Genomic DNA, 26651 nt, shown 5'->3' on the forward strand with positions numbered 1-26651 from the left:
ATTCCTGCTAAGTAAACTAATCTCTGCCTATGAAAATACGGAGCGAGGCAGAAATTGAAACAAGTGAACTGCAGGCGTCCGCGCGGCCTGGAAGGCTGCCTGAGCGCCTGCTTCATAGACTGTTACTGTCAGACTCATAGAAATAATTGTTGGGCTTGAGTGTGGAATCAAAAGACAGGCAAGATCAAAGTGAGTCATCAAAGTACTTCACTTGACCCGCATATAATCTCATCACTTGAGTGGGTAATCGCTACTAGGCCAGCAACTTGCAGTCCAAACTCTCTCAGCTGGTCGCTTTGATAATAAAAACTGGTGAATGTGGGACTACTGCCGCCGCCGCTGCCGCCGCCTGAGATCCTTTAATTAGAAGGCCGGCTTCTGTCCGTCCTGCTACTAACGAGCAGCTCTTTATCTCAGGAATTCGGCTACACATCACTTGCCGCTCGCTGCGAAGATGACGACGAGAGCCTCTCGTCAGGCATCACTAGCATCAAGAGTGATGAGAGTGTCGGAAAGTGCGGATCTCAAAAAAAAAAAAAAGTACAGAAGTTGAGGAAGAAACTTCATTCTGCACTTTTAATTCACAAACTTATTTTGCTATGAAGCTGCTCCACAGCACTGTGGGGGCTTTGTGCCGTGGGCCCCCACTGAACAGAAGGAGGCCTATGTAAAAGGACAAAGACCTGATTGAGTTCTGCTTGGCCTTTAAAGTCCGGCCACATTGAGCTTGACCTTCGGGCCTCCAGGCAGTGCCCACGGCGCTGACCCAACATCGCTTTAGCAGTTGTCATATGGAAGGAAGCCAGAAGTTAGAATCTGAAAGAAATACTCCACACAGCCAACCTCCGACTGGAGATCCTTGAAAATCACACCACAATTTCTTTTTTTTTCTAAATCTCAACCAGTTTAATATTGACCAATGCCACTGGAGTTTTTCTCAAGTGAACTCAGACCCTTGTGCTGGTGGCCAGCCAAAATCTTTTTTCCTCCAAATCCCCACGCTGCCCTCTGGGGAACTCTTGGGAAACAGTCCTGGCTCCAGTATTAATCTAACCCCATTTTCTTCTCCCACAGCTTGCAGCGAAAGTATCAAGAACCACCACTGTGTGAAACTGTGTGTTCTCATATTGGAGTGATTCTCTCACACAGCTGCTTCGTATCTTTGCGATGAGCCATCTGCGTGGGGTTGAAATTACAAAAGTGGCTTTTCCTTTGACAACGGTGAAACAGATGCGGGGGAAAAAAATCTACTACAATTTCTTTTTTTTTTTATCGAAACAATTACATGTTTTCAGCTGCAAATGCAGGTGTAGTTGGTTGTATATGATGAACTTAATTACTCCCGGGAACAACCCTGACATTTTCCACTGACATCAAAAAACCCCTGAGAGACGCCTCTGTGGGTTTTGGAAAAAAATAACCCTTAAGACTTGTTGGATTCTCAACACTACATGCCCGAGCTGAGTCTTCCTTGGAATGTCATCTGAGAGAGTGCTGGGAAATGGCAGTGAATAAGTGAGAGGAGCAGGTGAGAGGGGAGTGTGCCAAAGTCAAGAGGGGAAGGAAACTACAGCAGTGAACAAATAAAGGTGTGCTGGAGGACTGTCGCCCCTTTAGTCTGGTTTTAACCCTGACTTTTACCCCCACACACACACCCACAACTGAGAGCAGAGATATACTGAGGAAGAGCCATGCGCAGAGGTCAAAGAGGGCACAAAGAGGACCCAGAGGTCAAGGATCAATCAAGAAAAAGACACAAGGTCCAAGGAGGAAGGATCAAGTTCGCAAGACGGGTGTAGAGAGGTCAAATATTTAGGAAAGTTGGAAAAGTGACGGCTGGAAACAAGAGGTAACAGAAAGTGAAAGACAAGACAAGAAATCACTGAAGTTGTAAATCAGGAAATCAGGAAGTCTGTGATTTCACAAAGAGCTGCAAATGTCAATTTTTCATTAATAACAGTTCCACTCATCAACATCATCATCAACGGTTCCAGACTGGAGATGACAAATGGAAAACTGACAAAGGTCTCCATCCTGATGACTAATTATTTCAACCACCGTCTCCGTGGATCAGCACAGGAAAGTCTGCTTCCACGGCAGAAAGGACTTCTTCAGCTCTACAGAGCAAAAAGGATTTCCTTTAACACACACACACGTCCACACTCTGCTCTTCACATTCTGCTGGTCATCAGACAAATCCACCCTCAAACTTTGCTGTCACACAGGGAGGAGCTGCTTCCTGTTTTCCCTCTAAAGTGGGAAAAAAAAAAACCCCAGTAACATCATTGCCCTTTTTTCCACCAAAGGCTGCGTCCTCCACACTGGCACCGCCAACAAGACCGTGCTCTGTTTTGTAGTGACTCATTCATTCTTGCACTGCCTGGGTGTATGGTGACACCGTGAAGCATGTCCAGAAATGTCAACCGATGAGGCGCCCAGATTCTGTTGCAAAATAGATGTATTTTTCAACTACTAACAAAGACGGCTGTCGTATGATTTGAAACAACGTTTAAAAGTTTATCAATTATAGAGGTGTGAGAAAATATCGACACATTGAAAGATTGCAATATTACATTTCACTGTATTGAGACTATTTTATTTCTTCTCTTAAAATTATGTGTAAGAGCACTGTGTGTTTCTCTGCGGACAGTTTTCCCACAATAAAATGGATAAACTCAATATATCGTTGTGCTTATAGTACAGCAGTATATCACGATATATCGTACCGTTGCTCCTGTATCGTGATACGTATCGTATTGCCAGATTCCTGCCAATATACACCCCTAATTTCCCAAAAGGAACTCCCAAAGTGACTAATAAAGTTCTATCTATCTGTCTGTCTATCTAATCAATTAATAAAGTGAATCATGAAAACTCTTCTCGACTATTTTCACTCCATGAACTTCCACAGAAACAACAGACCAAAGCTTCATCATAATCACATCCAGCTGTTTAATTGCTGTGTTTGAGAAAATGTACAGTTTCTGATATTTCACTTACTGGTAAAGGTAAAGTTGGGGGGTGGTGCTTTGACAATGCCTGTGACAGCTGCTGGTGCTGCGGCAGGTGAAGTGCCGTTAAATTGGCACAGAAAAGAGAAGACTGCAGACGAGGCGAGAGCTTCTGTAAAACAGTTTAACGTCGACACAGTCCAGCCAGGATACAGCTGACAGAAAACTTCCCCTCGCCCAAATCACCAGCCGTCCTCCCTGGAGAACAGCGACCCAGACTAATTAAAGCTAATGAAGCATCCGCCACTTCAAAGTCTGCAGATACGCTGCTCTCCTTGTCATGAGTCCGAATGGAAGTGAGAGCCACAAAGAAAAGCGGGGTGGGCCGGGGGGAGGGCGGCTTTGTCGTTACCCTTCTCCTCTCTTTTATGTTCATAGCGGAGCGTGATTACAGCCTGTAATCACGACTGGACGGGAAAACCACCACAGAAACCTGAGGTGGGGGCATTCATGGTCAGAACACACTGCGTTATGAGATAGAAATACTGCAGTAACTTATAGAGTGTGACCTGATTTAGCTCATAACAGAAGTGTTTGGGTTAGAACACATCAGTGTGCGTTCATTTGTAAACTGAAGTACATCATGGATGGGATAAATGCAGAGAGTAATTTCCCTCAGGGGGTTACTTGAGTACCGCAAATGAGTAAATACTTAAACAAACAGTTTGGAGCCCTTCTAATCCCAGCAGAGGTAATATTTGATATGGATACTCTCTAGTGTTCAAACAGGAAACTGCTGATCAACACTGGGGCCTTGTATAAATAAACTCTAATATCTGGAAGAACTGCAGGACCACTGAAGACGGGGCCAATAAACACAGGTCCAAGTTTGTTTTATTAAACAAAAAAATGTCAGTCTATTCTTAGATGTTCTTCTGAAGGCCATCAAAATAAACAGAGGCACCGGTTCCAGGACGCTCCTTGGTACTGTACTGTAAGCGCTCTAGAAAGACCAACGCTCAAACAGACGCACGAACCTCCGTCCAACAAATTCCACAAGCTCCTTTTTCATGAGAGGAGCAGCACAAGACACATTCTCCAGGGCAACACGTTTGTTAATGCCACAACAGAGAGCAGCATCCAGTGGGTAGGTACCGTAATAACACTCCAGACCAGTGACTATGGCAAAGGTCCCCGAACTATTTCTGGAGCACCCTTCCTGTAACAGATAGGACTGTGAGGAAATAAAATAAAATAAAAAAAATCAATAAAATGTCCCCAAAAATTACAAAAATAATGATGCTTAAAAATGATTTTGGCCACATGGTGGCAAGTTTTGGTAGAACACTTGCCTCTACAGCAAGAAGATACAGATTGTGTACAAGTTCGATCCCTGGTTTGTGCCGTTCCCAGTTGATCTTTCTGTATGGAGTTTGCACGTTCTCCCATGTGCCTGCATGTGAGAGTGAACGGTTTTGTCTCTATATGTGACCCATGATGGACTGGCTAACTGTCTGGGACAGTGTTTCCCAAACTTTTTTTACTGGGGACCCATATTTTAAAAGTCACAAACCTTCGCGACCCAAGTCAACAGACATGATTCGTCTCCTCCTGGGATGCAAGACGACCCCCAAAAAATCTCTTGCAACCCACCTGAGGGTCGCAACCCAGTCTTTGGGAAACAATAGTGTAGGATGTCCCCCACCTCGCCTGTAGAAAGCTGGGATTGGCTCCAGTCAGCCCCGTGTCCCTTCCGCCCGACCCAAAGGGGAATAAGTGGTAGATAATGGATGAGTGGATGGTATTTAAATTCATTGGCCCTGCTGTGCACCTTCAGGGGGTCCACAGCCCACCACTTTATCAACCGCCTGACAAGGGCCATTCGGGAGAGGCCTGTCAGAGCGGTGCCCACCCCGAGTGCAACAGTACCCAGTCCCACTGATGATGAACTATTGAGTGGAGAATGAAGTCTTTTGTCACTGCGTGACACCGACAACTCGGAAAACAAACAGAGCAAACACATCCTTCAACCGTGTTTTGTCTGCTGTGTCGTCTGCAAATGGGACCAAGTCATCTGACAATAACGTCGGCCAGTCTCCTGGTTGTTCTCCTGTGTCAGTGTGTGACCACCTCGAGGGCCCCCAGCAGTGCACAAACAAAGACCTCACCAAAATAACTGCAGCTGCCAGCGTTCGTCCCTCTGCGCAACTGAAGGAGAGGCTCCATGAATCTGACACACAGCAGGGCACTGCCACTGAGACACACACACACACACACCATGAAAACCTGCTACAAAGTCAGAAATTCAGTGTGGGTGGCCTGGTCACATCCTGTCCACTGCCCCGAGGCCAGACTGGGCGACCGTATTTTTAACTAAACTCTGGTGGAAAGAGTTTAAACGATCAAACCTTTTCCTACAGCTGCTGATCGAGCTCCATCTGATTTGATCCCAAAACTGAAAGAACATTTTGCAGGAACTGGATATAAGTCCATGTGACATGCCAAGAAAGTGATAACACCAAGAAGGAATTCCCTGATGGGAAGATCACTGGAAGATCACTGGTTGATGGGAGGACATGTAGAGAAATAGCTTCATCATCAGCATAACGAAACATCCATCCATCTGTTCTCATCAGCTTATCTGTTACCAGGTCGCGGGGGCAGCAGTCTCCACGACCGCCACCCAACTCACACTGCACCGTACCAGCCCCTCGTGAACCTTCCTGCATATATTCATGGGGCATAAACATTTTATTTTTCAATAAAATTTTTAGAAGACTAAACGCAGACCAAACTCCACTAATCAACTCATGTTTCAAACTCGTGTTTCACTGCAGATGGGACTGGACGAGTAAATCAGTGGTTGATTTGTCCAGCTGTGTAACAATAAAATATACTTCAGTGGACACTTATTCATGACTTTTATTATACAACACATCATCTCTGTTTATATTCTCATTCAGGCCCTTCTGACCGATGCTTGATAACTTCATATTTATGTTAAATACAAAGCTAGTTTTGAGACTTTTCATGTCATTGAAAACTAAACACTCAAACCTGAAGTTTACTTGAAGACTCAAGTAGAGAATATTTCCCCTGGTCTGTTCAAAATTCATTTTGTAACATTGGTCATTTGGATATGCAGACTGATTAAACACTCTGTCGGGACAGATGCTACGTCTATCATTATGACACACGCACTTTCTCCTCAATTACACTCCGAGTGTTTTGTTACTGGGTAACTTATTCGTTTCTGATTGGCTGGAGGACTTTTGGCCCATTCTTGATGTGAAACACTTTTTCACAGTGGTGGTCTCTGTGTTTATCTGTTCTGTTTGATGTGCCAGACATTTCCAATGAAGACAGGATTAAAGGCATTCCAGTAAGGAACACACACTCTTAGGGTTGTGAGGCCCTTTTTCTCAATTTATGCAGACTGAGGCCTTTGGCTGTTCCAGTCCACATCAATGGCACCTCCACATACGTATAAGCAGTGAATGGACAGTTCATGCCCCGTCACGCATCATGCTGACTTTCGCATTTTGGTTTGATACTAGACTGCATCTTTTGAATCCTGTGAACATGTGTTCTTCTACTGACTCTTTTCAGTTTATTATAAACTCTACATGAAGAGTGGACTTGCATCTAAGTGTCTTCTGCAGGGACATATTGGCTTGCAGTGTCTTTCAACCTTGGGGTCGTGACCCTAAGCGGGGTCGCCTGAAATGTCCATTAATTGATAAAAGAAATTACTAATAAAAATAACTTTTCAGCCAATTATTATTCTTTTAAAAATGATGATTAAAAACACCAAACACAATCTTAAACAACTTGATAAAAAAACCAAATCATCTCTGAGGTCACCAGAAATTTTAGATGTTAAAATGGGGCCACAAGACAAAAAAGTTTGGGAAAAAGTTAGAAGATCTTCAGGCTAAAGGTCAAACATTGTACACAATCTTTTGTGCAACGTCTATCGTCTGTGAATGTATTATTCTGCACATTTGTCACAGCTTTAAGTAGCAATTTAAAACCCTTTGAGACTCATCAGTACATCTCTACACAAAGAAGCTAATATCCCTGGTGCACTGAGAATTTACGTCATTTCGTTATAAGGAACAAGGTCAGAATCCCACAGATGAGATAAACTAAATTCTGTCTCTGCGAATCTCTTTGGAACGTTTAGTGCTGAGGTCAACCGTAGAGTTCGGGAGGACATGGGACGCAAGCTTTATATCCTGGAGAAAGATACTGGCGGCAGATTAGGGCGACAATAGACAAAAGAGGCTTAAAATAGACAAATCTGGAAAACAGTTTTGACTCCAGATGTTTTCTTTATCTATCATCAATGTGGGAGACGGAGACAGAAGGAAATTCAAATCCCTTCATCTGTGTCATATATTCACACAACAGGATACGAGACCTAATGGGGGTGGAGGGGCTGTGCCACCTACGTCTCCAACTTTATGGTCATGATGGGGGGAAGGAAGACAAAGACCTGCTTGAATGGTCTGGACAACCAACAGGACAGAGACACTTAGCACAGCATTCAGCATTCAGCACAGGAAACCAAATTTCCTTCCCATCGCCGTCATGCTTAAATCTATATATGGAAATAGGCCGTCTCCTCCGATCTTAGGACCCTGACAGGGCTGCCGAGGTAGCGAACGCCTGGTCACCTTTGAGATAAGATAATATATTCATGAAAAATGTAATCACATTAGATTTCTGTTTAATTGCCATGGTAAAGCAACTTTGACCTTTATGTGGTTAAAGAGGTGGAATTTCTTTATGAGCAAAGGAGAAAAACCCACTCCAACAAGGATTGTTTGAGAGACTCAACTCTCCGATATGGTTAAAAATAACTGTGTAATATTTTCCTCCTAATTTCCAAACTAGGCCTTCACATGTTGGGTGTTTCCCTACTTATTTTCTAAGGACCAACTCCTGGGAAACAAGATGCGATTTATCACAATTAAAAATATTCAACATCATACACATTTAGGCCTTTATCTGACCAGTGTTTCCCTACTTATTTTCTGAGGACCAACTCCTGGGAAACAAGATGCGAGACGACCCAAAAAAAAGAAGAAGAAATTCTCTCTTGGGGGTCTCCACCTAGTCTTTGGGAAACAATGACCTAGACTCAATGAGAACCTAGTGTAGTAATATTTATGTACTTTTATTTAATAGTGTTTTATAGTAAAGTATAGTATAGTGTGCAGTGGTCAAATTATTGTATCAGAATACAGGGGCTCGACTGACGTTGGAGTTCCAGTGCTGCATCATCACATCAATAATGTGTTAAATAAACCTGCAAAAATGGAAATTTGTCCTTACACTGACGATGACTCCTGATGACTCCAAAAACTTCAAGAAAGCACCGAGACCAGAAGCCAAACAAATAGCCGGCAACCACAGTTACGATTAAAGGCTAAGATCCATCATCTACATTTTTTTAAATTATTTGATCTGCTTTCTGTTGCTTCTATTCCATGCGATATACAACGTTCCTTCATATAAATATTTTTTAAGTTGACATAAAACTGAGAGGGATGGAAACAGTGTCGTAGTGAATGGAATGCAAAGCAGACGAGCTCTGCGGCAGCTTTTATTGTTCGCCCAGCCTTAATGTATCTCACGGTGCTGTCGCTACTGCCACTGATAAAAAAGGATGAAAGAGGAGAGGGGATGTTTATGTCTCAAAGACAAAACTGTGGCTGGGTGTTATGACCAGACGTGGGAGGAGGGGCGTAGCAGGAAGCGGGGGCATCGTCGGCATAAAGACAGATGCGACGTACAAATGCATACAGACAAACACACGTACGAGGCGGCGTGACTTCACCTGAAGAGCTGGACCAGGTTTCACAAACATAAATGTAGAAAACTGTACAAGTCAAATATATATGCTGATCCCTTACTTGTGCTCTCTGTAGTCTGAGGCCACGGTGTGCTTCCTTCATCTTCACCACTGGGCAGATCTTTGGAGAAGGAAACACAGGTAAATCATTTCACTCGGCATGTCAGGTTCATGTGTAGGGGAGAAGATTCTGCATTTAGTGTTCGTGCAGATGAAATACTAAAATATAAAACATTCCCCTGTTGTCAGTTTTGGGCCTGGTTTATCATCCGTGGAATGTGCAATGAAAAAAAAAAAGATTCCCACAAAATTTAGACAGCTGTTATTGTGTTTGTGCTTCCCACCTCCTGAGGCCTCATCGGCAGCAAAGTCTTCGTCATCATCCAGTAAGGTGTGAGACGCCTTGACGACCTTTGCTGCTTCCAGATCTTCAGGAAGGGGAACCTCTCCCCACACCTTGGACGCCTGAGTCACCTGTAACAAACAGAAAGATTTATAGAGGTTGACGTCTACAGACAAAGGTTACACCCAGGGCTATACATGGAACCTGGAAGGGCGGAGAGAAAACAAAAGCTGAGAAGGGAAACGGGGCATTGTGCACTGTTTACTTTGACTATTTATTATCTCTCGTTTTTCAAGTGCTCTCTTGTAGGTGCAAGACCCAAAAGAAACATTTTGAAATTGTTTGAATTTTTGATGCAGGTGTGTACGGGTATTTCATCTTCATAAATTTTAAGAAAATCTTTTTTGTTTACTCCTAATTGACCATAGGTCCATCATGTTGTTAACCTCGGGGGTCTGCTGTGCTTGATTACTAGCAGCAAAAGTTTAGGGTCAAGCTGTTCTGAGCTGTGAATCATGCCCCGTTACATCAGGTTTATTTACTTAAATTTTAAGTTTTAACAGGCCTTTAAAATCCAGGAAAAATTCACATCAGAATAGGAGAAATACATTGAAATATTCTCGTAATGCCACACAATGGATTTGAAGAAAAAAGATTAATTAAAAAATCCATGGTTTTTGTGAAGTAATTCTGTGTAAACACAGAAACAAAGCCTTCAGTTTTAATCATACATTCTGTATAATTTAAAAATCCTATAAAGTCATTTCTAGACAGAAATAAGTGTTTCTATTCCTTTAGTATCTTACAGACCCACACAACATCTCACAGAGACACAAAGCTCAGCCAGCCACCCTCATATCTGATCATCTTGATAGAATTCATGGTGCCAGCCCCAGTGGAACTCAGTGAGGGGGTTTATTATCTCTGCTTTCACCATCTCCACATCCAACTGCTCCGACTGAGAGCTATAAGTTTATTTACGCCTCTGGCAGCGTGCCACTCCTGGCATTTCCAGTAGGCACTGGCTGCCAGATCCAATTTCCACTGAGCTCTGTCATGGTAGTTTCCCATTTAAATGGCTCATACTAATAAATAACCCAATCTATCCCCTCAAATCCCCTCTCACCCCTCGCTGAACACCCTTAAAACAACAATCCTAAGTCATTTTCAAAAAGGAACTGCTGACTAACTACATTCTTTCCTGTGGTGCCGATCAGCCGTGCGTTTAACTAGTGCTTCCCACTCCGGTTGGTTGAGGAATGAGTGAAGCCTGTTGGACACTGTTTGGGCCAAATGCAACTCTAGACTAGGCTTTTGAGGACATGCTCATGTTTGCCCCTGATCTTGAACCTAACGTGTTAAGCCGTACTCGTTAGAAGATGTCAATCCTTCTTCATCTTAGGGAGACTTGCTTTCTCACTATGCTCCTGCATTCCAGCTTAAAAAGCCAGCGTGACCTTTGCTCTCAGCCTAGAAGTTCAGACATGTCCGGGGTGTTGAAGTTATCTCTCCCTCAAGATAAAGGGCTTGACCGACTTGGCAACTCTTGAAACTCCGCCACACCCGCGAAGACATCACCCTCAGGAAGCACTTTTCATTCACCTTGCTTGTTGCAATATTTCAGAGGTAACATATGGCAGCCAGGTATGTGCTGAAAATCTCAGGCAAGCATATGCACACGTGTGTACGCAACACAGAAACACACACACACACACCCACTTCATTCAAAAGGAACTCTGATATTTAATTAAGAGTTACTCAGCCTACAAAACACTATATTGATTCTTAAAGATGAAAAAAAAAGCTACAAAAGACTGGAAATCACTAAGAAAACGCCTTAAGTTTTCCCCAATTATTTTTGCACACACCAGGGAAACTAAGTGTAGTTTGGACCTCAAAGGACCAAATGACATTTGAGGAAAAAGTGGTTGAACTCCAGTGAGTGAGCTAATATTCAGAATAAGAGGTATTTTTCTCAGCTGCTGTTGGCCTCACGGCTGGAAACCTACTGTCAACCCTATTCCCCATCGAGTGCTGGCTCCTCAGAATTCACATTTCGAATGTTCATGCACAGACTTCCTTGCTCCTTTGTTTTCCAAATGGGATAAGACACTCAAACTTTCCAGATTACTGGAAGACCCCAAGAATGAATGGACAACATTTCCTTCCTCCAAATGACTCAGTGGGATAGAAGTGACCCTTAAAATTTGCCAACGGATTCAGTAACATCATACTGTGGTGGTTAAGACTTTGAACTTTTCCATAGTCTCCTCCTTTATTCACTAATGTCCGTTTGGTGTCTTCAGTTAGTCAGGGACAGATCTTTAGCCATTTCTTTTCTACCTTGATTTGAATGATACGACACCTGAATAAGATGTTTTTTATAAGTAACGGTTATTAACACATTTTTAAGGAATCTGTTTGGTTCAATGGTGTAGCGGTTAGCATGCCTGCCATGCAAGCACAGAGGTTTGATTTCTACAGGAACCAAATATTTGTAATGGCGCCTCAGGTGGCAGCATTTGTTGGCTGCAAAGACTCACACTGTAAATTTCCCCATTGTGGGACAAATAAGGGACTTTTTTTTACACTTCAACATCCCAGAATCAGACATTGTGGATTGATCTACTAAGCAGAATATGCAACGAGAAAAAAACTGACATTATCAGTCACTGTGCAAAACAAAATAATCACACACTAAAAGTATGATGTAAATAAAAGATGTGTATAATGTCAACGCACAGGTGCACTGGCATGTGGTAGCAAACGTAAACATACGCCCACACTGGCGTTTCTATCACTGTAACATCTCAGTGACAGCCGAAGCCTGTCAGACGCAGCGTGAGAAGAAGAGTTCTCCAGCGACATATGTTTCGCTCACTCCTCTAATAAGCCTGTGGATGCAGCTGTGGGACAATCTGTGAGAAACTTAAAAAAAAAAAAAAAAAACAGACCTCAAAAACAGAGCCTTCATGCCACTCTTGGCCCACCCAGAGTCAAAAACTTGGTATATCACAGTGTCATCTGCAAACAGGTTTTTTGAGGTGTAGATAAAACACCAAAACCAGAGCCACCATTCACTGGCTGTTCCACAGCTGTCTATGAGTTTTTGTATCAAACCTCTGACTCACCATTCTTAAGGCATGTGCACTGCATAAACTGAATGACAGATACTACAGGTGCAGACACTTGTGAGTTGTTATCACCAGAGATAGTGTAAAGTTAGTTGAGTCAGAAAATTATGAAAAAGAAATCACCAAAAGCAATCTACCAGTAGATACTAATCAATCTGTTGGTAGTTGTTTGGATTTAATACAATGTTTCAATGTTTGGAATGAACAAAAGGACAGTTAAGGTTAAATATTTGGAAATGAAGTCTGAGAGGCCAAAGGATTGGTTTACACATGGTGAAAAAATAGAGTAAATATTTAGTCAGGGTTTGGTGGGGGATTCCCTGTGGAGATGAGCAGAGTAATATAATATAAATTATACAATCGGATGTGTTCTGATTGCCGTCAATGATTTATTACGGCCAACCTCGAGTTAGCTTTTGGACACAACAACCAACAAACATCCGATTTTTTTTCATGGCTGGAACAAAGAAAAACATCAATTAGGAATCCCAAAAGAATTTGCGTGTCTCTCAGATATGTTATGTAACGCCATCAACCAGCAGTCGTACTACAAGACCAAACAGGATTGCGGTTCTTCTGCAACAGTCCCCAAGGACTTGCTATAAACCAAAGAATATTTTGTAATACGTATTGTTTCTGTCCCTGCAGTAAATTTAAGCCGACACCAACCAAGGGAAACCTGAGACAGGATACGCAGACATAGCAGGGCATTTAGATTGTTGGTGTAGCTATAGAGGAGGCAGGACTGAATGGCCTGTCCATCACTGAAACGCACTCATAAAAATACGTCATAAACTCTGTCAAGGTAATATATGGCAGTTTCCTGGTGGCAGTGGCAAAAGGTTTAGCATATAAACCATCTCCCTCGCTCACACATCTCCACATACATCTCCACCTGAGCATGTGACAGGCAAACAGGAAAATGAAAAGCTGAGAGGCTAAAAGTGTCACTGTGCTCAAACCAATCCACTGATTCTAACAAAAAGTTGCGACCTTTCACGAGAGCAGCGGACGGATGACGACAAGGAGAAAAATTTGAGCAGACAAATTCCCATCCTCCTTGACATCCCGTCTCTCCCACCTCTCACATTTCACTCACCTAGTTTCAGGTGAACAATATCTGCTTAGACTTGAAGTAGCAGCGTATACTGAAACAGGAATGGAATGTACTGTATACTGCAGTAGGCAGTAGGTGGAAGAAAGCTTGACACATACTCATACCAATACCTAGAAAACTTGCAACCTGAAAATGGATAAAAAATTTGTATTTTTAGGGTAGTTCTTTGGGTTTTGGAAGTACTAATTTACTTCATTAATGCTTACCCTGAAAATGGATTAAAAAATAGTAGTTTTAGGGTTAGTTCTTTGGGTTTTGGAAGTACTAAAGGACTAAGCTGTATGTTTATGTAGATCTTTGCACTCCAAGCTCCGCAACAACTATCTCACCTTGAGTACTTTGAAATCTTCTTTTCAATTCAAAAGACTTTTTGTTACATTTACATGAAATACCTTGCAGCCCTAGCAATTTCTAAATAAGTGTCCAAAAATAAAATATGTACATCAACAATATCTTATGTATCTGCACAATGTACAGTTGTCATCTGCCACTGACATTGGGTACCTGGTCACAGAGATGGATCCAGAAATACCACAGTATCTCATTCAAAGACCAACGTGGTGAGGACCTTAGTAATTAGAAAGTTATGATTAAAATGAAGTTAAAATGTTATTAATCAGCACAATTAAAGTTGATGCTTGACATCAAATGTGGCCAAGAAACAACCATCATATCAAGATTATATTTGAGATGTTCTTCAGGTGTAAAATTATTTCAACATAGAAAACTTTGGGAATTTCCAACCTAGTTTAAAATGTGCTGACCACAGTGAGAACGGTGAAACCTTTGTTATATTTTCTCGTTAAAATACTGCAAAAAAAATTCCAAGTACATGAGATTAAATGTTGTGACAACACAGCAGCTTTAAGAATGTTTGTAAACCTGTGTCCTGCTTGCAGTGGTGGGTGAACTGACAAACTGCCACTTCTGACACTAAACCTCTGCCTGGGCCCCAGCCACATAAAGGACCTGACGAGTGAGACCCTCCTGCTCGCTGCAGCTCTTTGACATTTCTACAGGGTATAATCCTAAATGATTGGGCTAAGAGGAAGTGGAAGGAGGCTCTTCATTCAAAAGACAAATACTCTTTGACAACATGCACAGATTGTGTTCCCGGAGTGTTCCATGACTAATACCGCCGGTGCAACAAACACAACGGATTTTCTCAGAAAAATGGAGTAGTGGAAAACAGGGGCGATGGGGGGGGGTGGTGCGGCGAGTATAAAGTGAAGGATAAGTCCGCATTTTTTGAACAAATGCTCGGAGTGCCTGCCGAGCCATCTTCCCTCAGGTCATTTATTCTCTCTCCCACACAACAGCCATGCCATACATTTTACAATAAGCTCCGTCTCCCACCAGAAATAGGCGCTGGAGCTCGATCTTTCTCAACATTTGTAATGGCTTTTCAGATATATTCCGCCACTGCAAGGTGACGCAGCAGTGTGCAATGGGCTGAGGACAAATGTTTAAAGAGTACAATGCCGGTGTAGCTCAACGGTATAAATCATAGTCAAATTCATGACACTTGCGCGAAAAATAATCAAAATCAATGTAGCAGATCCAGAATTTTCCAATTTATTTCGTTTCATTTTCTTGTCAGCGCCTGATAGTTACACTACCACTTCTCACAGTGTAACTTGAGAATCAATGTTTTGTCCGAGTACATGTTCACATACAAAAAAATACATCATTGGTGTTTTGTTACTTTTGTGTGTAGAAACATTGACTGTTACACTGACACAGAATTCTGAATTCTGTTTCAATAAACAGGATGAACAGGTTGGCTAAAATTAAATAAAACATGTCAACCTCAAAGCCAAAGCCTGAATGCTCTCCCTCAAGCCACATAAGGCTGCATTCATCCTTTTTTTTTTTTTTTTTACATTTGAAGAAATGTAAACAGACTGTGATGTATAACATGTCCTTCTTTTTAATGTGGAAAAGGGAAAAATATGCGTTCAAACCCTCTATTGCCAGTGAAATGCGTAGAAACACATGCCTTGTATGGAAAAAAATGTATAAGCTTTGATGTTTAGTGTTCATTTCATGTACAACAAGAGTTCGCTGGTGAACCACCGCCTCGACTTTTCACACATGTTGCTCTTCAGGAAAGCAGTACAGCCTGTGTGGACTTGCGTTGATAAAGTGTCACGTGGGTTAAAAAAAAAAGTTTCTAAAAATCCTAAAATGAACTGAATGCGGGTCGTAATTCAAATGTCTGCTTCTCTTTCTTTCTGTGATGACTTCAAAGCATAAAGAAGATGAACTAATACATCCCACACATCACAAGTCTGAACTTGCACACTAGCACAGCTACTTGAGACAAGGCCTGGCTTTACATTAGCAGACTTCACTGTTTGACATTGACTTAATGAAAATGATTCATTGATGACATTTAATGTTATTTAATGTTGCTATGGATGAAGAAAAAGAAGATGACGACCAATAGGGAGAAGTTACTGAAGATGAAGAGTTAAAGAAAAAAACTCTTAAAAGTCTTAAAAGATAAAAAAAAAGATGATGATGATGATGATGGGAAAGAAGAAAAAAAGAAAGAATGTGAAAAGGAAGCAGAAGAAGTAAAAATAGAGGAATGATAAGAAGATGCAGAAGAAGATGATAGGATTTTGACTTTGGCAGATAATTTTCAGGTCACCCTATATTTGTTTGTACCTCAGTTTGGATTGTCACCTCTGTGGTGTGGCTAATCTTACCTCTTACACTGCAGTGAGTCTGTACTGACAAATGATTTTTATAAAACAGAATACACTTGTTTCTATATTTTAGATTTGTTTAAAGAAGCCCAGAAGAACATGGTTTGAAACTGTGAGTGACTCATACTGGTAAATATATTTCAGGCCAAAGGTCACAGCCTGGCGACACCTCGACCAGACAAAGCACAGAGCCTGAGGGCACAGTGTGAAACCAGACACCCTGGCTTTGCACCCACCAAGATGCAATCCTCTGGTGGGCTTTTTTCAGATCAGCGATAGCAAAGTCACAAGACCATACAGTACGTGTATCAACAGAAGCTCCTTCACATGTGTATTCATCAGCGGTTCTTTCGGGGGGCGGGGGGGTGTTTGTAAAGACGAAAAAAATGATAAGTGCAGTTTTAACAGGGTAGCAGTAACTGTTACTGTTGGTAAAGTGAGTTTGTAGCACATTTTCAGTTTGGGTGGGATAACTCCACCCAAACATCATTCGGTGTGAAACCCTAGTTGACACCCTCAGAAGCCCTGTCATTTCAATTATCACCCCAATAGGGCCCCCTTTAGCACCCTGTGTCGACAGACCACCTAGAATCATTGTATTTTATTCAGTACTGAAGCCTTTGGTTCATTGCCCCCTGTAGGTTAGTGCCTTACTTCCCCTTACATTACCATACAAAGATAAATGCAAACACACTAGTGGCAGGCACCAGAGTTAGAACTGTTTCAACGGGAGTTTGTGGTGAAGACATTTTATTGGATTTGAGATTTCGGTCCTAAAGCTGTTGTACCAAAAACACACAAACAAATGATCAAAAAATTACTTGCTTTGCTAATGGAAAAAAATATTGCCATGACGCCATTGACCTGAACTGTTTACTGCATCAAACATAAACACTGAGGGTATTTCATAGTGCCTATAAATAGCATTTGTTTCCGGTAGCATTACAGAAAGAGTGACCTGCAGGGTGGTGGGGACTGAGGGGCCAGCTCCGGTTCCCCCAGACGACAGCTGATGGGTGAGGAGCTGAGACTGGTCACAGTACTGAGGGGTAGGAGCAGCTCCAGCTCCAGCTCCACCAGCCCTGGTCTGTTTATTTATAACAGAAAGAGCACTGCTGTACTTATGATCTTGCGTTCCTTCCCAGTAGGGGTGCTTAGAACAGGCGAGTTATGGTTCTATGACACGCTAACTTGAAGCTGACACTGCGCAATTGAACATCACCTAAGGAATAAGTGATGTCATTAATGGCACCAGTTGAATAAAGCTGTACGTATCGCAGAGGAATAAACGGCGAACAAGACACTGTACCGCACTGAAATGTTTAAAAGAGTTCACCAGAGGTAGGGAATGGAGGGTGTGTTCTGAGTTTATCATGTCTTTCAGGAACACCCTTCCACACCCCACAGTGGAAATTACCAGTCTGCTATTTTCCAGACCTGTGCACCTTGGAAAATCAAAAGTAGGAGAAGAAAGAAAAACATAGTGGGGAAATTAGATCTAGCCTCAGCAAAGCATACGATACCCCCAGGCAAAATAGGAAGTTAATCTTTTATCACACCTTGAAACCCTGCGCTATTGATGCATAAACAATCTTATATAACCAATGAGAAGGCACTAGGTTCTCTTAGAATGAATGGCCACAATAAAGACTCTTAAACCTACTGATATAAAACACCATTCGCTGTAGGATCAACTTACCAAACAATAGGAAAAAGATACACAAATTCTTTGGTGTTCAAGGCTAACACACATTTGTTTTTGTTTTTATTCATGCATTAGGAGCTGCGTATGTTCTTTTTGGATTCATTTCAGATGAGATATAGTGTTTCTGTTTTCACGGCAGCAGTCCTTATTAAGCAAACATAACCAAAAAGGCAAACTTAACAGAGGGTGTCACAAGAGGACCATCTGTTGTACACTGCCTCAAATAAGGATGCCTTCAAAACACACACAGCTCTTTTTCTGCAGAGTGAAATTTCACTCCGACACAAACACAGACTCAGCCCTTGTTTGAGACAGTAAACGTTATGAAGATTACAGATTATTAATACACTATTTTAAGTGGCCTCAGCTGTTCTTACGATGTCCAGTCTTTTGGCAGAACGAATCCATAAAGAACTTCAATGCCAACGACACTAATCAAGCTTCCATTTTCATGTCACGAATGTTCAAAATAATATTTGTTCTTAAGTATATTTGAAGAGAGAAGCTGAGACATCGCAGAAACTGGTGTGAAAAGAAGCAGCGAAAGCAACTGTTGATACTCAGTCATCGATGAGTCATGTACCGTCATATACAGTGAACCAGTAGAAGACTTAAACTAACAGATGGTCGATGGTCAGTGTCACCTCCTGTAGCAAACAACTATGGGCTTATGCTATGTTTATAACACGCCATCTTACCAAGGTTACATTCTGTTAGTAAACTAAAGAAAGAAATGATTGCCTCTTTTTTATGTAAGAAATACCATCAAAGATTACAGCTAATAGCAGCTTTTTCTGTAGGCAGGGGGTGGTGGTTGGTACAGACAGCACGGAGCTTTGTAAGCATGCAACCACGAAAGACTGAACAACACAATGCTCACAAGTTTGTTGATGAAAGGGACAAAGTGTAGACCAGGAACTGATCACTCAAATAACTTCCATTGTGACCTGATGACAAATAAAAAAATAAAATGAAATAAAATAACCTTTAACCTTTTCCTTCAGCCGCCTGACTTTCAAGTATCTTGATGTTAGGAGAACAGAAAGTTGAGGTGGACGCCTATGATCGAATCGTGGTCCTCAAAGAGTTGGCTCAACGGAACAATCAATCAAATAAATTAACTGTATTGAAAAGTGTGTCATCCACAAAAGATACGGCTGCCAAGTGATTATACGCCCTACACCGGTAGGAACAATCAATCAAATAAATGAACTGTATTGAAAAGTGTGTCATCCACATCACCTTTACACACCTTAGGACTCGTGAGCAGCAGAGAAAACTGGAGGAAGAATTCTGTACAAAGATAAAAATATCTCTGGAGCCGAGTAGCTGCAGGTGTTATTACACCCTTCTCCAGAGGCCCTGCAGGCAGAGGGTTCTGGGGCTAAGGTCTAGTGAGGCAACATCTCAGTGTCAGTACTGATACCATAACAACGATGGAGTTACTAATCACCCGTCACTTGCGATGTTTAAAAGACGACTAAACCTCTTCACACGCACCAGAACGTCCAGCCGTGGGTGTTGTGTTTAAAGTGGACACGTGGTACATTTCATGGCTGTTCTGCAGTAATGTGATTTATTCTTGTCCAGTGTTTTCAAAGCTGACTCTGTATTTGGCTGTCACATTGGCATTTTCCACATCTAATTTGAGTGGGTTCAGAACAGTAGGCAGTCTACTACTGCAGAGGGCGAAGCCCCCACTCCCCTCTTTTCATACATGCCCTGGATAAGACTAATAAACACAGAAAAAAAAGCCATGTTTCATAAAGTGCTCTAACTGGAGGCTAGCACAGCCAACTGTTGCTCAGCATTCTGACACACCCACTCCAGGCTGTATGCTCCTTAGATCAAATACATGCACCATCACACTTGAGGTAACTGGATTGGGTTAGAAAGTATGACCCTCATTTTTTCTACTGTATGACTTTCAGAGTGCTTTTTTTAATCACCAGGAATGGCCAAGAATGTTCTGAAACAGATCCGCCTACACTGTGGTTGGCAGAGACGTGACCCTTAACTTTGGCCTAACGAGGGACTTTCCTGCAGGCTGTCTGCTGTGTTTGGTGAAGGAAGTGATTTATTTTTCCAAATGCAAGAATCAGAGAGAATGTTAACTGCCTTCAAAAAGACAACAGGCTTTACCCCTGCAACTAAACTGTCCGCCTCTCGTCTTCCAACAAGTTTCAGACCACTTTTGTCTCCGCAAGGAATCAAAAGGCTGAACTTCTGGACTGGATAATTTTCTGAAACAATCCTTTTTTTTTTCAACAGTTGTGACAAGACCAAAATTTTAAATTACTCCAGCTCCGTTCCCTAAAGTTCCATCTTTTTTTATGTAAGTCTTTATAACCCCATATTTGCACTTCCTGAATGTCTTCCTCACAGGGTAGGACAAAAGCGGGCTTCCTATCTTAATCACTTGCCAACTTGGCAATCACTGATAAAAACACAAGTGGTTTTTGTACCATTGTTAAAACTCCAACTTTAAAATCAGGTGTTGATTCTCTGAGCGAGACCAAACCTCAGTCAGTCTCAGCAGATTGAGAATAAGCAAATAGAGAGAGTGCAGGACCAAGATATGAGTATGAACAAGAGTCGGAGGGAAAAGCTGCTGTATGGGAGATAAACAGTGTAGTTATAACCCGTTTCCAAGGTCAACAAAGGGTTTTTCAAGAGCCCCTGGAGACGCCTTCGTTTTCCTGGAGCATTTAAACTTTAAAAAACCTGATCCATTACAATTTCCCACGTTAATATATTTATTAAAACTTTATTTGTATACACACGCTTTTTGGGAAACATTATGTTTGATGATTTCAATGTTTTTCTATCCTAATGTCATTACTTCTTATCTTGTTTAATTTTAGAAAAGCAACGTTTCAGCATGAGTCAGGGGTAAAAGCTGGCTGAGTGATTCCCCTCATCAGCAGATCAACAAACAGTGAAACAGTACAGTATATTAAGTCACCCAGACAATGAGTCTTCCCGTCTAGACTGTTTCCCTGCAGGCATCATTCAACCAGTCTATCACATAGATTGAAACGCAGGTGGAGATGCAGTTCAAATTGTTCTGAGTCAGAGTTTTAGTAAAGGAGGGAAATTATCCCCCTGAAACAAACAGACTCGTAAAATTACTCAATAAATATCACAATTCGAAGCACATCTGGTTTGAATTTATGGCACACTGCAACACATAAACTCTGATCTGTCAATTAGAAACTGTAATGTAAATCCTGACTGCAGGTAAGATTTAAAAAAAAAAAAAAAAAGCACTGGGCGAGTCCTGACATCTTTCCCATAATCCCGGATGAACAGAGGAGAGTAAATTTCCCCCAACAGGACAGCGCCTGCCTGATCGTCCAACACTTAAAATAAATGCTTCCTTAAATTTATTTACCCTTCACAAGTGGGTTCCTAAAATTAACTGCCTGTATATTTGGAAAGGAGCAAGGACTGGATATATTAATAGCATAGTGCAAACAAAGGTCGCTCTGACATCATCGTAGCACAGGTTGTTTAAGAATAGCTGTGCAACATTTTTTGGTCATAAGAAAAATATTAATAATTAATGAACGAGTCAAAGTCTTCAGTGACTCAGCAGTGACACATAGTGGTAATGGGTCTAAGTCTGGATAAGCAAGAAATACTTTGCACTGTTTTCCAAAAACTTTGGTTTAGAGCAATTGGCATAAAACTAACATACTGGTTAACTACCACGTTAATAACAGTATTAAAAACTAGAACAATGTCCTTTTTACAACAAATAAAAAAACAACTAATCTTGGTGTAACTCTTACAACAAATAAAAAAGCGTGTAAAAAAACAACTAATCTTGGTGTAACTTTGGACAATTATGCAATCATTGCAATTAAACATTTTAATAGGTTGTCAGCTCTAGGATAATATTAAATGAGTGTTTTAAACAGACATCCTTGATGTGTGATTTATAATATTATTTTAAATTTGATTATAACTTGTGACTTTTTTTTCCTCAACTGGGCAAAATAAAATTGCGTCACAGAAAAGGTATGTTTGCGTTAAAACTAATGAGCGATAATCTCACCCTTGTGTAGCTAATTAGAACCACAGACCATTAGTCAGGCCATTCATTGCCGACATTAACCCTAGACTTAAAGGCGTGTTTTTACAATCCCTGTCCAGGTGCTTTGTACAAGGATCTCATTACGATTTGCTAGAAGCTGAACATAAAAGCCATTAATTCCCTTTAACGATCATGTTTGTCTGTTCAACTTGCTTATATTGTTTACAAATTGTAAGACATTCAAAGACAGTTCACCCATGTTTCTGATAAAGCGGGGAGGAGATCTGCTTGCACCACAGCTGTTACGAAGGCCATCTGGACTCAACATGGAATTTCTCTTTTTTCTTTTTTATCATGTCCTACATTCTACACATAAGAGTAGTTACAAATATGTACTGCATATGTTCCCAATTAATTTCATTGGCATTGAATGTGTAAGATGTACAGACTTCGTGGAGGAGCTGATTGGCTCTGTACCAACCAACAAGCTCAAGGGCCTACACCTGACAATCATAAACAAAGTCTGGAAGCCTCTTCCTCCCCACAGTTGACAGATGAATTTCACCTGTCCTCATATTTCAGCAACAAGCCATAATTTCAAGGTGTGTTCACACCTACAAAGACATCTGTTTGCCAGGACTTTTATACAATAATTTGAGAAAGCAGGAGGGCTAACCTGCCTATTCATTGGAAGCAGATGTGAGGGATCCATTTCCTACCATAATAAGCAGTAATTACAGGGAAAGACGGCTCTGTGTGTCCGTGTGGAAAAAAAAAAAACCCTAACAAGCTGTGGTGGTTATTCAACAAAGTCAGGCCGACAGGTACACTACAGAAGGCAGTGAAGCTAACTGCAGACTGCACTGTCTGAGATTTCCCACTGTGCTAATGGACAAGCCAGCACAAGCCAGTTCATGACCTTTCAAAGACTAAGGACCAGAGAAAGGACAATTTCTGTCTCAGCTTTCACCACTGAGGTTACATCATTTGTTTCCCCCTTGAATCCAGGTGATGGTTTTTCAAATTCTTTCACATTGATGATACTGTTCTGCAAACAGAGTTCGTAGCAACTGAACGTCAAGTCGCTACAGCGGACGAAAGAAGTTTGTCAGATTAAATTAGCAGTTTCGTCCGCAAGGCAATAGCACAATCACAAATTTTAGATAAATAAAAAGTTCAAATTTAATTATGTCCTTAACTTTGTTTTATGTTTTCCTCTGACTAACCCCCCGAGGTATGCTTTTTATCAAACATTCATTCCTCAGCTCAGCACCAGGAATTTCTGCTGGGGGGAATGAATGAGAGGAAGATAAACCACTACTGCAAAACAGCTCTCCGATTAAAAAAAATTAATAACATATCGGAGAATACTGAACAAACAATAAATAATGATTAGTGTGTAGAAACGTAGGCTGCTCAGTGAAATACTGCTTGGCAAAAGGTCAGCCGCCCTACATCAAAGTGGAAAACAGATAATGATATATAACACAGTGCTATAGATCATATTTAGGATGAGAAAAAAATCAAACCTGTCAACAGTTGCTCTGTGAAAATTAATTGAATGATTAAAAAAACACACAAGTTTTACGGAACGATTCGGCAAATGAGAACCAGTGAAGCCTGTTCAGCACAAATGCACACATGTTCCGTAGCACACCTCGGTTATCTTTCCCTTCATGTATGGCACTTTGGCTCGTTGTTAAATTCCTGTCTTGGTGAGCGGCCAAACTCTGGATGAAGTGCAGAAATGCTGAAGGGGTTGAGCATTTCTTCACATTTCAAAAGTGCATATCTGAATCTTAACAGCTAACAGCTAATCTTAACACACTGACGTTTCAGGTTTAGTTCTAGGTTAAAACCAAAACCCTATGCCGACGTCTGCTTTGACAAATGCTAATGAAGACAAAATCAGGTGAAAATTTACATTAGGCAATGCAAAAGAACTATCGTAAACTTTGAGTTTCACAGTTGACAACCAGCCGAAAAAAGTGTCTGTGTAATACCTGCTTCTAAAAACGACAGTATGCTTGTTTTAATTACTCCTTCAAATGCAATATTTGCCCGATTTGGCTGGATGAACAGCCTACATAAAATGAATGCATATGAAGCTGAGGTTCTTCCAAATATCAAGACCATCTCATATGAAGTAGAGGTTCTTCCAAATATCAAGACCATCTAAGTTGTTAATCACTCTGATATATATTTATGGTGCAGTACATACATACTTAGAAATGAGTTTCAAGTAGACGGATGTATTCAGCATTCACAGCAGCTGCACAATGATTTAAAAAAAAGTTATGAGTTATAAGAGTTATGTCGTATACAAAGCCATTGTTGGTTGGTCACCAACTACTTATATATGTGTGTTTTTCCTTTACATTTCTTTACAGTAAACAGTTTGAGCAGAGAATGCAAGCTAACTCCAAAAGTTTCACAACGCAGTGACATATATGTGTGTTTTTCCTTTACATTTCTTTGTCTTTGTCACTCTGTCAATCTCTGAGCAATCAGTGAAATGTATTATTCATGAGTGCAAACAGAGCGTCAAGAGTATTCAGATGACTCCTCATTCCAAGTCAACAGATGGTTTGGGTGGAGAGTAAATTATACACAGCGACTTCAATCCAAAACCACGGAAATTCTCTTTGCCTTACCAACAGTTCCAAGGCCAACCTTCAGTCCCAACAGGTCTACCAGGTACTGAGTAGTACATGGATATTGCTAAGCCTCTGGGCACATGATAGATGCTAAGCTACTTTAGTCTGCGTGGGTGTTAAGAGGTCTTTGTTTTTCTTTGTATTCGGTTGGCGATACAATCGGTGAAAAAAGATATGATCTTTAAACCTTCACCTGGCTTCTTCTGCCAGGCAATCTGGAACCACTTAAAGGAAGGTGTTTTTGAAAATTATCAGAAGGCTCGGTGATGTTTGCACAAAGAATATGTGATAGTAATCCTGGGAAGCATTTACCAACAAAGAGTGTTTGCATTCCTGTTTTATCAGTGCGTTGATTTTTATTTTCATTTTATGTTAAGTTGACCAAAAAATCTGCCTCATAATAACCTATAGGGTGATTATAAAAATGACCAATGGTTTCTTGCATAATGCCAGTATTTACATTTATCTTATGTAAACAAGATATATTTTTTTATTAGAATTCTTCCAGAGACTCAGTTCAACACTAAGGTGCCTAAAATAGAACTGCTTTTTTTGGTGGTGACACTTTACAAACCACAAGTGTTTGTCAGTTTCCATACACCATCTAAGCTTCGACAACAAACACATACAGTAGGAACAAGGTTGTTGTAAAAACTTGCATTAACTGAATGACAAATCCAATTTCCTAAGGCAATGTTAGCAGTTCAAAGCCTGTGAGGTCGTCTGGAAAACTGCACTCCTACAGTGGAGCAGTTCTATCATTACTAAGCAACTGCTGAAGTTCTGTCAAGTTTTGGATTACTCTGCATTCCAAAGGAGCGTACACGGCGCTGTGGTAAAAGTGACACTTACTTTAATGAGCCTTTGAAAAACTGAAAACACAAGTGCGAAAGACAAAAACAGGAATTTACCACTGTCTGCCCAAACACTGAGCGTTAGAGTCTAAGAACTGACTGGCTTTATATCAGCAGTAAATAACTCCATCTTACTTCCAAGGCTTCTGCACAAATAAACTCTGTGTTCACGCAGTTAAAGGTTACAACACCTTGGACATCTGCAATATAGTATTTCTACAATGCGTGGAGGTTTGCAGCAGGGCATCCTGGTATTGGGGAAGAGGTAGAATTGGCAGAAACAAAGCTTATGAAAAATAAAAAAAAATCAATTGTGTGTTGTTCTTAATGTACCTACATTTCAAGAAAAACAGTTTTTTCTTCTATGTAATTGTCTTTGAAAGCACTTCCCACTAAATTTCAACGCCCCAATTTACACACACTAATACGCATGGCTGCAAATCAAACCCCTGACAATCAGGTTTAAAGACAACACTCAATATTAAAGCACAGTCCCTTAATGGGCTCTGTCTGAAAGTATGGACGTAAACCAAAGATTTACATGCACCTTTAAGTCGATCTGCAGTGGCAGTTGATCTGAGCCATTTAATTGGACTACTGTCCTTGTACTAGTATACAAGCACTGGGGCAAGGACTGTAGGCAAATCAAGGGCAATCAATCTATTGACTGGAGTACATCTGGCTGTGCTGAGATAAGTGACAACATGACTACTTTTAGTCTGTTAGCATCAGCTTGGGACAAGTTAGCCACAAGCCATTAGCATGCTAGCTAGTGGCAAGCCAACAAAATTACATTTGATTTATTCTGTAAATTTCTTAGTACTGTGGTGTGCAGAAGGAGAAGGGAAGTAAAGAAAAGTACTAGAACAGGAGATGCCCTCCGGATAGGAAGCAACTTACACCTCTGAAAGCAATACGACTCCTAAGAGTATTAGCTCAGCATAAACTGTCCTTAAGAAAAATGTATCTAATACTCATTTGAGCTCGGGTAAAGTGTAGTACTTGTAAAAATGTGGATGATGACATGATAATTGTGTTTTTTATATATATATCGTCCTCCTGTTGTCTTCCTAGTTGGCAGATCTCTAAAGTCACTGGGTCTATTATGGACTGTATCTCCTCAGCAAAACTACAAACTAATTTTTCCTCTGAGATTAGCAGTCTCTCAGATGCAGCTGCTTCTCGTCAGTAACACTGAAAATCACAGCATCGCCCACTTTGCCATCTCAACCATCTGTCTCTAAATCAATGTCACTTAATATTTTAATATTCTCCAG

At 41.1% G+C, this 26651-nt stretch overlaps 1 protein-coding gene across 8 annotated transcripts in view; it reads right to left on the minus strand.

Annotated features, from left to right (window-relative positions):
* Positions 1-26651, minus strand: part of hspg2 (heparan sulfate proteoglycan 2) — a 91278-nt gene that overhangs the window by 56396 nt on the left and 8231 nt on the right. For all 8 annotated transcript variants that reach the window (XM_025059608.1, XM_025059609.1, XM_025059605.1 and 5 more), the window contains exons 2-3: positions 9156-9285; positions 8873-8932 (exon numbers count right to left, since the gene is read on the minus strand). In XM_025059608.1, coding sequence (XP_024915376.1) covers positions 8873-8932; positions 9156-9285 — 190 coding nt within the window. The remainder of the gene's footprint in view (positions 1-8872; positions 8933-9155; positions 9286-26651) is intronic.

This window comes from Cynoglossus semilaevis, chromosome 10 (genome assembly GCF_000523025.1).
Source record: "Cynoglossus semilaevis isolate Cse_v1.0 chromosome 10, Cse_v1.0, whole genome shotgun sequence".
NCBI classification, from domain to species: domain Eukaryota; kingdom Metazoa; phylum Chordata; class Actinopteri; order Pleuronectiformes; family Cynoglossidae; genus Cynoglossus; species Cynoglossus semilaevis.